At 55.3% G+C, this 16,423-nt stretch overlaps 2 protein-coding genes across 7 annotated transcripts in view; one reads left to right on the top strand and one right to left on the bottom strand.

The window, feature by feature from the left end:
* The window catches only part of FSD1 (fibronectin type III and SPRY domain containing 1), a 17,252-nt gene extending 15,845 nt beyond the window's left edge, over nt 1–1,407 (top strand). For 2 of the 4 annotated variants that reach the window (XM_032252212.1, XM_032252213.1), the window contains exons 11-13: nt 549–800; nt 911–999; nt 1,096–1,407. In XM_032252212.1, the coding sequence (XP_032108103.1) occupies nt 549–800; nt 911–999; nt 1,096–1,206 (452 nt within the window). In that variant the 3' untranslated portion in view covers nt 1,207–1,407. The remainder of the gene's footprint in view (nt 1–548; nt 801–910; nt 1,000–1,095) is intronic. The other 2 variants (XM_032252215.1, XM_032252214.1) reach the window with 2 other exon arrangements.
* Nucleotides 1,408–1,620: 213 nt separating this feature from the next.
* STAP2 (signal transducing adaptor family member 2) lies at nt 1,621–15,792 on the bottom strand. Of its 3 annotated transcripts, XM_032252216.1 has the most exons (13): nt 15,553–15,792; nt 11,382–11,453; nt 11,108–11,230; nt 8,821–8,877; nt 7,671–7,771; nt 6,482–6,616; nt 5,163–5,232; nt 4,972–5,074; nt 4,791–4,856; nt 2,663–2,833; nt 2,481–2,573; nt 2,033–2,107; nt 1,621–1,775 (listed from the first exon to the last, which is right to left on the bottom strand). In XM_032252216.1, exons 1-13 carry the CDS (start codon nt 15,652–15,654, stop codon nt 1,711–1,713), a joined length of 1,233 nt encoding a protein of 410 aa, XP_032108107.1. In that variant the 5' UTR covers nt 15,655–15,792; the 3' UTR covers nt 1,621–1,710. The 3 variants fall into 3 exon arrangements, with proteins under 3 accessions (XP_032108107.1, XP_032108108.1, XP_032108109.1); XM_032252217.1 differs by lacking the exon at nt 4,791–4,856; XM_032252218.1 differs by lacking the exons at nt 2,663–2,833; nt 4,791–4,856.
* Nucleotides 15,793–16,423: the final 631 nt, after the last annotated feature.

Raw genomic sequence — 16,423 nt, 5'->3', positions numbered from 1 at the left:
GGAATAGCTGGGTCCCCGAGGAGTATCTGGGGGGAATAGCTGGGTCCTCAAGGAGTATCTTGGGGGAATAGCTGGGTCCCCAGGGAGTATCTGGGGGGGAATAGCTGGAGTCCAAGGAGTATCTGGAGGGAATAGCAGGAACTGAGGAGTAGCTGAAGGGAATAGCTAGAGCCTGAGGAGTATCTGGAGGGAATAGCTGGGACTCTCAGGGATATCTGGGGGAAATAGCTGGGATCCCAAGGAGTGTCTGGGGGGAATAGCTGGCACCTGAGGATATCTGGAGGGAATCACAGGGACAGTGGAGTATCTGGAGGGAATAGCTGGGGCCTAAGGAGTATCTGGGGGGAATAGCTGGGAACTTCAGGAGTATCTGAAGGGAATAGCTAGGGCTCGAGGGGTACCTGGGGATACAGCTAGCAACCTGAGGAGTGTCTGGAGGGAGCAGCTGTGGTGTAGGGAGCCCCTCAGTGGCTAGCCCTTTGTGGAAGGGTATCTGTGGCTGAGTTCTACCCAGATCCCCTGCCCACCCCTCCTGCCCTGCGCCCCAGGGGACACGCTGATCGACGGTGGGGAGCATTACTGGGAGGTACGCTATGAGCCCGACAGCAAAGCGTTTGGCGTGGGCGTGGCCTACCGCAGCCTGGGCCGCTTTGAGCAGCTGGGCAAGACGGCCGCCTCCTGGTGCCTGCACGTGAACAACTGGCTGCAGGTCAGCTTCACGGCCAAGCATGCCAACAAGGTCAAGGTGCTGGACGCCCCCGTGCCCGACTGCCTGGGTGTGCACTGTGACTTCCACCAAGGTGACCCCAAGCCCCAGCTGCCGTCTCTGGCTGCCCCTGCCTGAGTCCCCTCCCTCTGCCCCTATCCCACTTCTGACTGGCCCCACTGTCCCTCTGCGTCCCCACCCCAGGCCTCCTGTCCTTCTACAACGCCCGCACCAAACAAGTGCTTCACACCTTCAAGGCCAAGTTTACACAGCCGCTCCTGCCCGCTTTCACGGTGAGCTGCCCGCCGCGGTCCGGGGGTAGGAGAGGGTGGTGCTGGGTGCCGGGGTTCGAAGCTGAGCCCCTCCCGCCTCCCCCCGCTGTCCCTCAGGTATGGTGTGGCAGCTTCCAGGTGACGACAGGCCTGCAGGTCCCCAGCTCCGTGCGCTGCCTGCAAAAGCGAGGCAGTGCTACCAGCAGTTCCAACACCAGCCTCACCTAGGCCCCCAGGCACCCCCCAGCCGGGGTGTTTTTGGGGGGGCCGCTGCCAGGCCCGGCTGCTGGAGCCAGGCCCCCTCCTCTGTCACTTGCTGCTTGGAGCCTTAACTCCTGATGGGGGGGGTCATCAAGAGGGAGTGGGCACCCTGGCGGGCCCTCGTCCCCTCCTCCCCTCTTAATAAAGGTCAAACACTGGCCAGGCCAGGCCACAGTGCTGGTTCTTTGGGCCTGGGTGGTCCTCTCTGGTGTGTGGCACTGGGACCTCAGCCTTCCCAGCTGTAAAATGGGCTTTTCTCCCAGGATATGGTGGTAGGTTTCACTGCACTAAGGGTCATTGGGAGTGAATGGGGCCATCCGTAGGCAGACATCTGACGGACCCCTCGTACCCTACTCCCCCAAGCCAAGCCAGACACATGGGTCCTGGGGTCAGAGTTTTAATCCTGGGAGAAAGAATCTGGTCACTGAGCTGTGCCCCGGGACTGGCCCACTGGTTCCCGGCGTGTCCGACTCAGTGCTCCAGCGCTCGCCTCTTCTCCAGCTTCTTTTGTAGCTCTGCGGTCACGTCTGCCAGCCCTGGGGATTCAGGAGTAGGGGCTGCAGCTGGCTTAGGAATCCCCAGTCCGTGCCCTGCCCCCTGACAGCCACCCAGGACCGGCTGGGATTTGCAGGGCACAGTGCAACGTGACAATGTGCTTGAAAGCATTAGGAATTTCAAGAAAGAGACAGCAGAGCCTTAAAAGGCAGGGTGTTTTGGAGCGTGGGGCCCTGTGTGACTGCATGGGTCATGCGCCTGGGAAGCCTGCCCCGCCCTGACCCTGCAGACCCCTTACCCGGTGTGGGGAAGAGAGGCTGGGCTGAGCTGGTTGGCAGCTTCCTGGGAAAGCCACCATTAACGATTTTGGGCTCTGGAAGAGAAGACAGATGAGGCCAGGTGTGGTGGCTCACGCCTGTAATCCCAGCACTTTGGGAGGCTGAGGTGGGTGAATCACTTGAGGTCAGGAGTTCGAGACCAGTCTGGGCAACATGGTGAAACCCCTTCTCTACTAAAAATACAAAAATTAGATGGGCGTGATGGCGGGTGCCTGTAATCCCAGCTACTCAGGAGGCTGAGGCAGGAGAATCGCTTGAACCCGGGAGGCGGAGATTGCAGTGAGCCGAGATCGCACCACTGCCCTCCAGCCTGGGCAACAGAGCGAGACTCCGTCTTCAACAGCAACAGAGATAAGCGCTGAGGCTGGCCAGCCATCCGGTGAGGGAGGGATTGGGGGGGACCCCTACCTGGCTTGGGTCCAGTGGGTGGCTTTGGAGGCTTCGCAGGAGCCTTTGGCAACTTCTTCGGCTTCAGGATGACCGGCCGACTGGAGGGAGCCACTGCGTGAACAAAGGTGTAATGTGTCACATCAGCTGTTAACCTGTTCCCGCAACCCCCCTGGCTCTCAGCAGCTCTGCTTCCCACCCACCGTCTTGGTTCTCGTAGTCAACAGCTGGGGTGTCCCCAATGGGGGTCACGTAGTTCTCTTCCTGGTCTGGTAGTGGCGGCAGTGGGGGTAATGGGGGCAGCTTGTCCTGGCTGGACACAGGCACAGATGCAGGAGGTGGCAGCTTGGGGCCACTTGTGGAGGGTGCAGGACCTGATGGGGAAAGTTAGTCAGCTGTCAAGACCCATGTCATACAGGGACATAGCGGGGGATGGGGGGGGGCTGTGTGCATGACTGGAGACATATCCCTGTGCGTGGTGGCTGACACCTGTAATCTCAGCATTTTGCGGGGCTGGGGTGGATGGATCACCTGAGGTCGGGTTGAAGACCAGCCTGGCCAATATGGTGAAACACCATCTCTACTAAACATATAAAAATTAGCCTGGGCCGGGCGCGGTGGCTCAAGCCTGTAATCCCAGCACTTTGGGAGGCCGAGGCGGGTGGATCACGAGGTCAAGAGATCGAGACCATCCTGGTCAACATGGTGAAACCCCGTCTCTACTAAAAATACAAAAAATCAGCTGGGCATGGTGGCGCATGCCTGTAATCCCAGCTACTCAGGAGGCTGAGGCAGGAGAATTGCCTGAACCCAGGAGGCGGAGGTTGCGGTGAGCCGAGATCGCGCCATTGCACTCCAGCCTGGGCAACAAGAGCGAAACTCCGTCTCAAAAAAAAAAAAAAAAAAATTAGCCTGGCATGGTGGTGGGTGCCTGTCATCCCAGCTACTCAGGGGGCTGAGGCAGGAGAATCGCTTGAACCTGGGAGGCGGGGGTTGTAGTGAGCGGAGATTGGGCCACTGCACTACAGCCTAGGTGACAGAGCGACTCTGTCTCAAAAAAAAAAAAAAAATCTGGGCTGGGTGCGGTGGCTCATGCCTGTAATCCTAGCACTTTTGGAGACTCAGGCAGGTGGATCACAAGGTCAGGAGTTCGAGACCAGCCTGACCAACATGGTGAAATCCCATCTCTACTAAAAATACAAAAAATTAGCCAGGCGTGGTAGCACAGGCCTGTAATCCCAGCTATTCAGAAGGCTGAGGCAGGGGAATCTCTGCACCTGGGAAGCGGAGGTTGCGGTGAGCCAAGATGGTGCCATTGCACTCCAGCCTGGGCAACAGAGCGAGACGCTGTCTCAAAAAAAAAAAAAGTATGTTTTCGTGTGGGATACACATGTACACTAAATGAATCTGCCTAAGTCAAATTGAAGTGCAAGGTTTGTGCACACATGCCTGCTGTGTGTATATGTGCGTGACTGCACGCCCACTAAGGTATCTGCTTCAGTGCTTGTCTAGATGAGTGTGTTATGCCCATGTATCTATACGTGTCTGATTTTGTGCTTGTGCATGGAAGTGTCTGCATTTATGTGCACAGACGATTGTGGCGTGAGACAGGTATATCTGTGCTACATGGCGTGTGTATATGACTGGAATTGGGGTACACGTGTATTTATCCATGTGTGGATCTATCATGCCTCCACAAGTGTGTGCCAGCTTCTGGCTAGGCAGGTGGCCACAGTTCGTGGATCATGCATGTGTGTGTGGATATGGTACTTGGGGGTCCCTATATACGCCCAGTGCAGGGAAGACCAGACCACCCATCCTACATTCCTTTCTAGCGTGTTCTCTGCCTCCTCCTCCCACTCCGTAAACAGGACCGATTTCCACTTGTTTACCAACACCTATCCCGATTCCCGGTCTCTAGGGGGCTACTGTTTGTCCAGGTCACCCCCTGTCCCTTCAATCCCCATTTCTACCTAAGAAGATCCTTTGGGACCGTTTGCAAAGACCTCCCCTAGGAAGCTTTCCCTTCTCTGCCCCCATCTCCTCCCAAACTCTAGGTGCCTCTCTCCAGCCCAGGTTTTACCTCCACCCCAAATTCGACCCTACAGGATGAGAGTGTCTGCGTTTAGCTGGGTCCACCACCCTACTCCACAAGCTGGGACCCTCCCCACCCCGCCCCGACACCCCGAAGGCAGGATCTGAGTCATTTCTGTCCCTGCAATTTTGTGAGCAACATCAGATACAAGCAATGCAGCCACCAAACTGAGGGGGTGTGGCTGGATGTGGGGTCCTCGATCCCTCCCACCTCGGCCCGCGGGGAGGGGACGTCACCTGGGCCCGGGGCGGAGGGCGCCACCCACACACACTCGCCATTCTCCTTATCGGCCTCCACGTAGCCTGGAACAGAGAGGGCGGCCTGGAAGAAGCGGGGCGGCCAGGGCGGCCCCGTCCGTCCGGGCTGGGGCGGGAGAGGTGAGGACTGGGCCCCGGAACTCCCCGAAGCCGCACCCACCTAGCACCTTCTCGTAGTCCTCGTCAAACAGGAAGGGCACCAGCGCCTTTTTAGTATGCGACACGAAATAGTTGACCACGGCGTCCAGGGAAGTACAAGAGAACTGGGGCGAACGGGAGAGCGGTCAGGCTGCTGGGGAAAGGGCGCAGACCCCACAAAAGCACTTCTGGGGACTCCGGCCCAACGCTCACCGGCTCTTCCACGTCGATCACATACTTGGTTCCCTCCCGCTTCACCTTATAATGCCGGACCACGTGCGTCCTGCACGAGCAGAGAGTGAGTGAGGCGGTCAGCTCAGGCTCCCATAGCGCTCCCCAACCCCGGGAAGGCCCGCCCCGAACCGAGGCTCCGCCCCCAATAGAATGGGTTCAGACTGGCTCCGCCCCCAGAGAAGGGCCCGCCCCTGATTGGCTCCGCCCCATGGAGGACCGAAGCCCCTCTATACCCCCGTAGCACTGACTACCCGTTCCCAGCACTGCTCCCACAGAAGACCCCACCCACAGTCTTGGCACCTTCTCCAGGGAGAGACCAGGCCAGACTGGCACCACTACAGAAAAGGCCAGCTCCTCATTCTGGCACCGCGCCCGGGGAGAGCCAGGCCTTAAAGACTCCGCCCCGGGTAATGCCCGGGTAAGGCCCCGCCCCTGTAATAGCTCCACCCCCAGTCCCCGACTCCCCTTTTTACATTGCCCTGCCTAACCCTGGACTGGGATTGAAAATTTGACTCCGCCCCCAGCGTGGCTCCGCCTTCACAGCCCTACTCAACTTCCAAAGGGTCACGGCCATGACTCTACCCATAGATCCTGACTCTATTCAAAGGGTCCATTCCACCCCTGGATTTGACTTCATCCCTTCCAGACGCCCAAACCCGGCCCCTGCGTACCTTACCTTCTGGAGAAGCCGACCCTAACCCAGGGATCTGAGTCTACTTACAGGTTGTCCCAGCTCCTAACCCAAGACCTCCTGGCTGCTCCTGCAGAGGGGTCTGCAGCCCTGCCTGGGCTCTACCTTCGCCCCCAGGTATTGACCCCATACCTGGGACAGCGCCAACCTCAGGATCCCACAACACCAGAGCTCTGATCCCGCCCCCCAGCCAGCCCTGTCTAGCTCTGACTCTGCCCCTAGTCTCCCGTGCTCAGCTCTGACTCCGTCCCCAACCCGCCCAGCTGAGCTCTGATCCCGCCCCCAGCCTCCCCGCTCAGCTGACTCCGCCCCCAGCCTCCTCAGCTCAGCTGGCTCCGCCCCCAACCCGCCCAGCTTAGCTCTGACTCCGCCCCCAGTCTCCTCCGCTCAGCTGACTCCATCCTCAGCCCGCCCTGCGCAGCTGCACAGCTGACTCCGCCCCCAACCCGCCCAGCTCAGCTCTGACTCCGCCCCCAGTCTTCCCTCTAAGTTCAGACTCCGCCGCTAGGCCTATCCACTAGCGCGGGTCGAGCTCCGCCCCTGCTTCTGACCACACCCCCGGGCCCACCCTCCTCCCACCCAGGGCTCCGGAGCCGCGCATGCGTACCCATTGTGCATCTGCCGCGTGGTGACCGACGCGCCGTCCGCGCCGTCCCCGCTGGGCCGCAGCAGCAGGTTTCCGCACTCGGGGTACCGCTCTAGGAGCAGTTGTGCCTCCAGCCGGCTCACCTTCAGGAAGCACCTGTGGCGGGCCGCGTCATCCACTCGTGACCCCGGAGACCAGGTCCGCTCTTCCGCACGTAAACCCCGCCTCCTCGGAGACCCAGCCCCATCTCCATCCCTGTCTCGTAGGCCCAGGAGACCCTGCTCTGCGCTCCAGACCCAGTCCAGCCTTTCTGTGTTTTTGTTTTGTTTCTTTTTTTGAGATAGAGTTTCGCTCTTGTTGCCCAGGCTGGAGTGCAATAGGACGATCTTGACTCACTGCAACCTCCGTCTCCTGGGTTCAAGCGATTCTTCTGCCTCAGCCCCCCCGATTAGCTGGGATTACAGGCATGCACCACCACACCGGGCTAATTTTTTTATTTTTAGTTGAGACGGGGTTTCACCATATTGGTCAGGCTGGTCTAGAACTCCCGACCTCAGGTGATCCCCCCGCCTCGGCCTCCCAAACTGCTGGAATTACAGGCGTGAGCCACTGGGACTGGCCTAGTATTTTTTTTTAAAAGAGGCGGGGGCTCGCTATGTTGCCACTGTTTGCTTTTGAATTGGGCCCAAGCACTCCTCTCTCCTCGACCTCCCAAGGCGCTGAGATGACAGGCGTTAGCCACCGTGGACAGCCAGGCTCCTAATTCTGACCCCGTAGATACAGCCCCAACCCCAAGGCACAGACCCAGGCCAGGGAGACCAAGCCCTACCTTGTAGGCACTTGGAGCCTTCCCTAGAGGCCCCGCCTGCCTCCCTAATCCCCAAGAACCGCCCACAAAGATGATGCTCCGCCCCCCATCCAAGCCCCGCCTCTGGGGACCTGGCTATGCCCTCTGGCAAATAACCCCTAGACACCTAGACGGACCCCCCCATCCTGCCCCCACTCCTCAGGCCTAGCCCTGTCGCTGAAGACACATTCAGTCCTCTAGGCCCCTAAACCTCCTCCTGGAAACCCTCCCCCATCTCCCAGCTTGGGCCTTACCCTAATGCAGTCCTCATGCAAAATCCAAGACCCAGTTCACTGCCCACCCTCAGCGCACAGCCACCTCCTGCCCCATCCTGCAGCCCCTCGGGACTGGCAGGGCACTCACGAGGGTGTCTCCAGTGCACGGCGTGCCTCCTCTTTGGCCAAGACTTCAGCCATCATGTATAGGTGTCCAGGAAGCAGGATCAGGTTGGACGGGACACGGAGCTGAGGGGCAGGCGATCAAGGGACAGTGACCACACCCAGCTGGCCGTGAATGGACGGCTGTGTCCAAGTCACACAGTGACAAACTGAGGCCAGAGCTCAGAGCCATAAACTCTGACACCTTCGGAGGCAAGGAGGTCTTCCAGAGGGTGCAGAGGGGTTGCATGAGAGTAGATGCTGGAATCTAGGGTTTCAAACAAAAGTCTCCAGGGGCCAGGCAGGTCTCAAAACTCAATGGCTGCCAGGGCAAGCCAAGAAACAGGGAAATCAGACGCCTGTAATCCCAGCACTTTTGGAGGCCGAGGTGGGTGGATGGCTTGGGCACAGGAGTTGGGAGACAAGCCTGGGCAACATAGTGAGCCCTGCTCTATAAAAAAATTTTTTTTTGTTTTAAACAGAGTTTTGCTTTCCTTGCCCAGGCCGAGTGCAATGGCGCGATCTCGGCTCACCGCAACCTCCGCCTACTGGATTCAAGTGATTCTCCTTCCTCAGTCTCCTGAGTAGCTGGGATTACAGGCAGGTGCCACCATGCCCAACTAATTTTGTATTTTTAGTAGAGATGGGGTTTCTCCATGTTGGTCAGGCTGGTCTTGAACTTCTGACCTCAGGTGATCCACCCACCTCGGCCTCCCAAAGTGCTGGGATTACAGGCGTGAGCGACTGCACCCGGCCCTTGCTCTACAAAAAGTTTTAAAAATTAGTCAGATGTGGTGACCTGTGCCTGTAGTCCCATCTACTTGGGAGGCTGAGGCAGGAGGACTGCTTGAGCCTCGTTGTTGGAGGCTGCAGTGTGCTATGATCATACCACTTCACTCCAGCCTGGGCAACAGAGCAAGACCCTGTCTCAAAAAAATAATAATAAAATAAGAAATAACGACCAGTCACTGTGGCTCACACCTGTAATCCCAGCACTTGGGGATCCGAGGCAGGCAGATCTGTTGAGGTCAGGAGTTCGAGACCAGTCTGGCCAAAATGGCGAAACTGGGTTTGTTTGGAGAATGAAGGATGGTAAAAAGAGAACGGAAGAGAGGGCGCAGAGAGCCAGTACTTACCTCCACCACCGTCAAGATGAAGCCCTTCCACATCTCTCGACACTCCAAGGTTTCTACCTGTGGAACAAAAGAAAAGAATCATGTCACTGAGCCTCAGTCTCCTCATCTATGAAATGGAACTGGGGCACTTCAAAGGGCTATTTCTTTTTTTTTTTTTTTTTTTTTTTTGAGACAGAGTTTCACTCATGTTACCCAGGCTGGAGTGCAATGGCACGATCTCGGCTCACCGCAATCTCCGCCTCCTGGGTTCAGGCAATTCTCCTGCCTCAGCCTCCTGAGTAGCTGGGACTACAGGCACGCGCCACCATGCCCAGCTAATTTTTTGTATTTTTAGTAGAGACGGGGTTTCACCACGTTGACCAGGATGGTCTCGATCTCTTGACCTCGTGATCCACCCGCCTCGGCCTCCCAAAGTGCTGGGATTACAGGCTTGAGCCACCGCGCCCGGCCTCAAAGGGCTATTTTCTTCTCTTTTCCCTTCCTTCCTCCCTCCCTCCCTCCTTTCTTTCTCTTTCTTTCTTTTTCTTTTCTTTTCTCTTTATTTCCTTCTTTCTTTTTGTTTTTTTTCTTCCTCGTGTGCAGTGGAAAAATCTCAGCTCACTGCACCCTCCGCCTCCCAGGTTCAACCAATTCTCCTGCCTCAGCCTCCTAAGTAGCTGGGATTACATGCACCCACTATCATGTCTGGCCAATTTTTTGTATTTTTAGTAGAGACAGGGTTTCGCCATGTTGACCAGGCTGGTCTCAAACTCCTGACCTCGTGATCAGCCCACCTCAGTCTCCCAAAGTGCTGGGATTACAGGCGTGAGCCAGTGTGCCTGCCCCAAAGGGCTGTTTTCTTTCTGGTTTTGGTTTGGTTTGGTTTCTGGGTGTTTTGTTTTTTGTTTTCTTGAGACAGGGGACTCTGGTCTGGTGGCTCAGGTGCCATGGCGAAATCATGGCTGACTGCAGCCTCCATCCCCCTGGGCTCAGGTGATCCTCCCGCCTCAGCCTCCTGAGTAGCTGGAACCACAGGCATGCACCACCTCACCTGGCGCTTTATTTTTTTTTTTTTCTGTTAGATATGAGGGTCTTGCTTTGTTGCCCAGGCTGGTCTTGAACTCCTGGGCTCAAGCTATCCTTCTGCCTTGGCCTCCGAAAGTGCTCAGATTACAGGCATGAGCCACCATGCCTGGCTGGTACTATAATTTTCGATGCTGTTATATGAACATTTGAAAACCATAGATCAGGCTGGAGGCAGTGGCTCACGCCTGTCATCCAGCACTCTGGAAGGCCAAGGTGGGAGGATCACTTGAGTTCAGGAGTTCAAGACCAGACTGGGTAACATAGTGAGCACCCTGTCTCTACAAAAAATAAAATATTAGCCAGGAATAGTGGCATGTGCTTGGCTGAGGTGGGAGGATCGCTTGGGCCTGGGAGGTAGAGGCTGCAGTGAGCTATGATCTCACTACTGCACTCTAGCCTGGGCAATGAGCAAGAGACCCTGTCTCAAAATAAAATAATAGAAAAACAAAGATCAGATTCCAGACTTTTCCTGCTCTAAACCCTCCCATAGACTAGGCACAGTGACTCACGCCTGTAATCCCAGCACTTTGGGAGGTTGAGGTGGGCGGATCACTTTAGATCGGGAGTTCGAGACCAGCCTGGCCAACATGGAGAAACCCCATCTCTACCAAAAATACAAAAAGTAGCTGGGTGTGGTGGCAGGTGCCTGCAATCCCAGCTCCTTGGGAGGCTGAGGCAGGAGAATCGCTTGAACCCGGGAGGCAGAGGTTGCAGTGAGCCGAGATCGCGCCACTGTACTTCAGCCTCGGCGCCAGAGCAAGACTCTGTCTCAAAAATAAAAATAAAAAATAACCCCTCCCGGCAGAGCACAATGGCTCACGCCTGTAATCCCGGCACTCTGGGAGGCCAAGGCGGGTTGATCATGAGGTTAGGACTTCAAGACCAGCCTGGCCTACATGGTGAAACCCTGTCTCTACCAAAAATACAAAAATTAGCCATGCTTGGAGGTGCACGCCTGTAATCCCAGCTACTCGAGAGGCTGAGGCAGGAGAATCGCTTGAACCCGGGAGGCAGAGGTTGCAGTCAGCCGAGATTGCACCACTGCACTCCAGCCTCGGCAACAGAGCGAGACTCCCTCTCCAAAAACAAGAAGAATAATTGAAATAAAATAAACCCTCCCATCACACCCAGCTCCTTTGGGGTCAAGACCACAATGGAGGGGGAGCATTTAAGTATCTTCTGCCAGCACCTCCTCTCCCCACCCCTCCACCAAGGGACCTACCTTGAATTTGATCTCCTGATTCCGGAGAACCAGGCAGAAGTGGGTGCCAGGGTCACGTGAGCTTCCCCAGGGAATCTCGTCTGTGAGTTTCTCAAATGCTCCCAGGTTTAGCTTCTCCACGTGCTGAGGGCACAGAAGCAAGGGTCTGGCTCCAGTTCTTTGGCCTCCAGGCCCCCGGATGATGTAGCAGCCGCCTTGGCCTCACCATCAACATTGTCTGCTTGGTCTCGGGTCAAGGGAAGGCCAGTTTTGGAGCCTCCATTCTCATCCTTACCTGGAAGTCCCGGTTGCTGTTGTAGAAATAAATGGTGAGACCCTGGAGGCCTGCCCAGAACTTCTTGTAATCCTGGGGACCAGAAGTGCAGAAAGGAGGTGAGGCGGCAAAGCCGAGTGCCTCTCATGTACTCAATCCTGCCTCAGGACCTTTGCACTGGCTGTGGTCTCTGCCCCGCTCTGCCCCCAGATTTTTGTCACCTCCTGCCTTGCGTTTCTGATCAAATGTTGGCTTCTCAGGAAGACCCTCCCTGAGACGGCCCAGATTCTGGTATCTGGGCCTGTTTTCCTCTGAGAAAGGACCAAATGGAACCTTGATGTGATTGGGGACCCAGAGCAGCTCCCCCAGTCTATGGAGATGGGGGCTCCAGGGGTAAGTTGAACTACCTGGTTTAATGGTGTCCCGTCCCCGTCCATCTTCCATCATCCAGCTACCTATACCCTCTATCTGTCATCTGCCCACCATCCATCTACCCACCCACCCATCCACACACCCATCATCCAGTTACCCATCCATCTACCCACCCATCCATCCACCTACCATTCACACATCCATTCATCTATCCATCCACCCACTCATCCATCCATCCATCACACCGCATCCATCCATTATCCATCCATTCATCATCCATCCATCCATCCATCTCACGCACTGAACATCCATCATCCAACCATCATCCACCCATTCATCTATCCATCCTTCCATCATCTATCCATCCATTATCCGCCCATGCATCCATCCACCTACCATTCACCCATCCATTCATCTAACCATTTACCCACCATCCACCCATCTATCACCCCCATCCATCTACTCATTCATCTATCCATCCCTCTGTCATCTATCCATCCATTATCCCCCCATGCATCCATCCACCTACCATTCACCCATCCATTCATCCATCTAACCATCTACCCGCCATCTACCCACACATCCATCCATCCATCATCCCCCATCCATCATTCATCCGTCATCCATCCATTCATCCATCCATACATCACCCACCATCCATCCATCCACCCATCAGTTTGTCCACCCACCCATCCATCTACTCATCCATCCATCCTTCCATCATCTGTCCATCCATCTATCCACCCACTCATCCATCTATCTACCCATCCATCCATCCACCTACCCACTCATCCATCCATCCCTTTACTCATCCATCCATCCATCATCCATCTACCCACCCATCCGCCCACTCATCCATCCATCCATCCACCACCCACCCATCCATCTACCCACTCATGTATGCACTTATCCATACACACACACATCCTTTCAGCCACCATCCGGCCCATATCTATCCATTCACCAAGCCTCCGCCCATCCCCCGTTCATCTACCCATCCGCCTGTCCATCGGTAGACACACACGCAGATACACACATGCATGCACCTAACATTTACCGAAGGCCTCCTTTGTGCCAGCCCTGCTGCAGGCACTGGGAGCAGAGCAGTCCAGGATTAAACACCGTATTACCAGGTACCGTATTGCTTTGTCATGTACCCGCGATGTGCTGTTGGGCAAGTTATTTGAGCTGTCTCTGTCTCAGTTTCCCCAGCTGTAAAATGGCGATGATAATGGTACCAACTTTGGAGGATCTCATGAGCATTAGGTGAGTTTCTACATGGGAAGCAGCCGGGCCTGCGCTGCGTCAAGTCCTCAGCATGTGAACTGGGACTACAGCCTTAACTCCCCTATTTCATAAGACAGAAAACTGAGCCTCAAAGATTAAGTCACTTGCATAAGGCCTGGGAGCAAAGAAAGTGTGGAGCTGGGATTAGAACCTGGGTCTTCTGGATTCAGACCCATGATCTTCTCTTTTTTTTTTTTTTTTGTTTTGTTTGGGGAGACAGTCTTGCTCTGTCGCCCAGACTGGAGTGCAGTGGCACCATCTCTGCTCTCTGCAACCTCCTCCTCCTGGGTTCAAGCAATTCTTTTGCCTCAGCCTCCTGAGTAGCTGAGATTACAGGTGCTCACCACCATGCCCAGCTAATATTTTTATTTTTATTTATGTATGTATTTATTGTGTTTTTAGTAGAGACGGGGTTTCACCATGTGGGCCAGGATGTTCTTGATCTCTTGACCTAATGATCCGCCCGCCTCAGCCTCCCAAAGTGCTGGGATTCCAGGCTTGAGCCACCGCGCCCAGCCCTATTTTTATTTTTACTTTTTATTTTTATTTATTTATTACTGTCTTGAGACAGAGTCTCACTCTGTCATCCAGGCTGGAGCGCAGTGGCGCGATCTCGGCTCACTGCAACCTACACTTCCCAAGTTCAAGTGATTCTCCTGCCTCAGCCTCCCAAGTAGCTAGGACTACAGGCGCCCGCCACCACGCCGGGCTAATTATTGTATTTTTAGTAGGGACGGGGTTTCGCCATTTTGGCCAGCTGGTCCTGAACCTCTGACCTCAAGTGATCCGCCCACCTTGGCCTCCCACAGGGCTGGGATTATAGGCATGAGCCACGGCGCCTGGCCTAATTTTTGTATTTTTAGTAGTGAGGGACAGGGTTTCACCATGTTGGCCAAGCTGGTCTAGAATTCCTGACCTGAAAGTGATTTGCCGGCCTCTGCCTCCCAAAGTGTTGAATTACAGGCATGAGCCACCGCTCCCGGCCCCATGATCTATCCTAACCACAGCGATCTGGAGCCTCCAGAGGAGTTGTTGGTTGGGGAGGATTTGGACGAATGGAGGTAGAAGGAAAGTTCACTCCACTGTAGGTAAGGGAACCTCAGGACAGAGGCAGGGCATGGGCAGGGAGGAGCTGGGGTGTCTGTGTTGGTTTGTATCAGAAAATGAGGCAGGTGCAGTAGCTCACTTCTCTAATACCAGCACTTTGGGAGGCTGAGGCAGGAGGATCGCTTGAGGCCAGTAGTTCAAGACCAGCCTGGGCAACATAGCCAGACCCTCATCGCTACAAAAAAAAATTAGGCCAGGTGTGGTGGCTCACTCCTATAATCCCAACACTTTGGGAGGCCAAGGTGGGCGGATTGCCTGAGGTCTGGAGTTCGAGACCAGCCTGGCCAACATGGTGAAACGCCATCTCTACTAAAAATACAAAAATTAGCCGGGCATGATGACCAGTGTCTGTAATCCCAGGTACTCGGGAGACTGAGGCACAAGAATCTCTTGAACCTGGGATGTTGAGGTTGCAGTCAGCAGAGAGCGTGCATTGCACTCCAGCCTGGGCAACAGAGCGAGACTGTGTCTCAAAACTAAACTAAAATTAATTAATTAAAAATTAGCTAGGAGGCCGGGCGCTGTGGCTCATGCCTGTAATCCTAGCACTTTGGGAGGCCGAGGTGGGTGGATCACCTGAGGTCAGGAGTTCAAGACCAGCCTGGCCATCATGGTGAAACCCCATCTTTAAAATAAAAAACAATAAAAAAAATAAAAATTAGCTAGGAAAGGTGGCCACGCTTGTAGTGCCAGCTACTCAGGAGGCTGGGGTGGGAGGATCACTTGAGCCCAGGGGTTTGAGGCCCCATTAAGCCACGATAGTGCCATTGCACTCCAGCCTGGCTGACAGAGCAACTCTGTCTGTAAAGGAAAGAAAGAAAATGAATTTGGGGCATGGGGAGGGAAAGATGGGGCCTTAGGAGGAATGGAGGGGCTGGGACTTTATTCTGAGGAAGACATAAACACACACACACACACACACACACACACACACACACACACACATACATTTTCCATGGCCGCTATCTGTCCTGTGGAATGTGGCCCCCACCAGTTCTTACTGTCCTCACTTGTCACCTGTCCTGGTCTTGACCCCAGCCGCTGAGGTTCATGGAGTTTGCTCTGGGCTGGGAGGGGGAGGAAGCTGGGGAGTCAGAGGGCTCCCCGTTTCCTGGAGGAAGTCCCTGGTCTTGTTTGTGTTCAAGAGAGTGATCCAGCTTAAGGCAGAGAGAGAGAGAGAAGGGCTGAGACAGATGTCGGAAGAGACACACCGGGCCAGGGAGAGAGGAAGAGAAAAAGAAACCAAATCCGAAGACTCGTGGAGACAGAGAGACAGATGGCCAGAATCCTCCCCAGCCCACAGCACATGCCCTGCCCCATCCGGCACCCACCCCGCCCCCCTTGGCGAGTGGGGAGACTGGGGCTCAGAGAGGTATTGCACTTGCCCGCGGTAGCCCAGCAGGGCCAGTCCCCTGCCCTACCTTACCCGGTCACAGGGCGCCTTCTTCTCTAGAAAGCTCTCATAGTAGTGTGAAGGCAGGACACCCTTGGGTTTGGGGACCCGGGGTGGCCTCAGGGCAGAGGCCATGTTGGGGTCAGGGTCTTCCTCCCGGCCTCTCCTTGCAGCGGGTGTCCCAGCTGGGTGTCCCAGCTGAGCCGGGAAGCTGAGAAACAGGTTCCAGGGGAGTTTCCCCTCCTCTGTCTGCCCGTCAACTCCCTCCCCTGCCAGGGCTGGGCGGAGGCTGAACCAGGCAGGTCCAGTGATCCTAGGGAAATCCCGGCCTCTCCAGCATGGAACTGACAACAGAGAGAAAGTATGAGACTGCCCGAATGGGAGAATAATATTGGCTGTATCTGCAAAGACAGGGACGTGGTCTGTCTCTTTATTTATTTATGATTTTATTTTTATGTTTCTTTTTTTCTTTTTGAGATGGAGTCTCACTCTGTCACCCAGGCTGGAGTGCAGTGGTGTGATCTTGGCTCACTGCAACCTCCGTCTCCCAGGTTCAAGGAATTCTGCCTCAGCCTCCCAAGTAGCTGGGACTACAGGCGCCTGCCACCATGCCCAGCTACTTTTTTTTTGGTATTTTTAGTAGAGCCGGGTTTCACTATGTTGGCCAGCCTGGTCTTGAACTCGTGACTTCATGATCCACCTGCCACGGCCTCCCAAAGTGCTGGGATTATAGGCGTGAGCCACCGTGACCAGCTATTTATTTATTGTTCTTTTTCTTTTTCTTTTTTTTGAGATGGAATCTCTGTCGCCCAGGCTGGAGTGCAACGGTTAGAGCTCAGCTCACTGCAACCTCGGCCTCCCGGGTTCAAAGAGGTTCTCCTGCCTCCATCTCCTGACTAGCTGG

Source organism: Sapajus apella, unplaced genomic scaffold (assembly GCF_009761245.1).
Source record: "Sapajus apella isolate SASKATOON/1434 unplaced genomic scaffold, GSC_monkey_1.0 scaffold77, whole genome shotgun sequence".
Lineage (NCBI taxonomy): Eukaryota > Metazoa > Chordata > Mammalia > Primates > Cebidae > Sapajus > Sapajus apella.
The sequence above is the reverse complement of the archived record's forward strand: the minus strand, read 5'-3'. Positions and strand labels throughout refer to the sequence as shown.

Bases quoted from the DNA above. Each gene is read 5' to 3' on its own strand.
- STAP2 (XM_032252216.1), bottom strand. From the start codon at position 15,654: ATGGCCTCTGCCCTGAGGCCACCCCGGGTCCCCAAACCCAAGGGTGTC. The intron at 7,772-8,820 runs GTAAGTACTGGC...CCTGCCCCTCAG, and splicing joins TCATCTTGACGGTGGTGGAG to CTCCGTGTCCCGTCCAACCT. The intron at 2,834-4,790 runs GTGACGTCCCCT...TTTCCCCATCAG, and splicing joins GCCCTCCGCCCCGGGCCCAG to GTCCTGCACCCTCCACAAGT.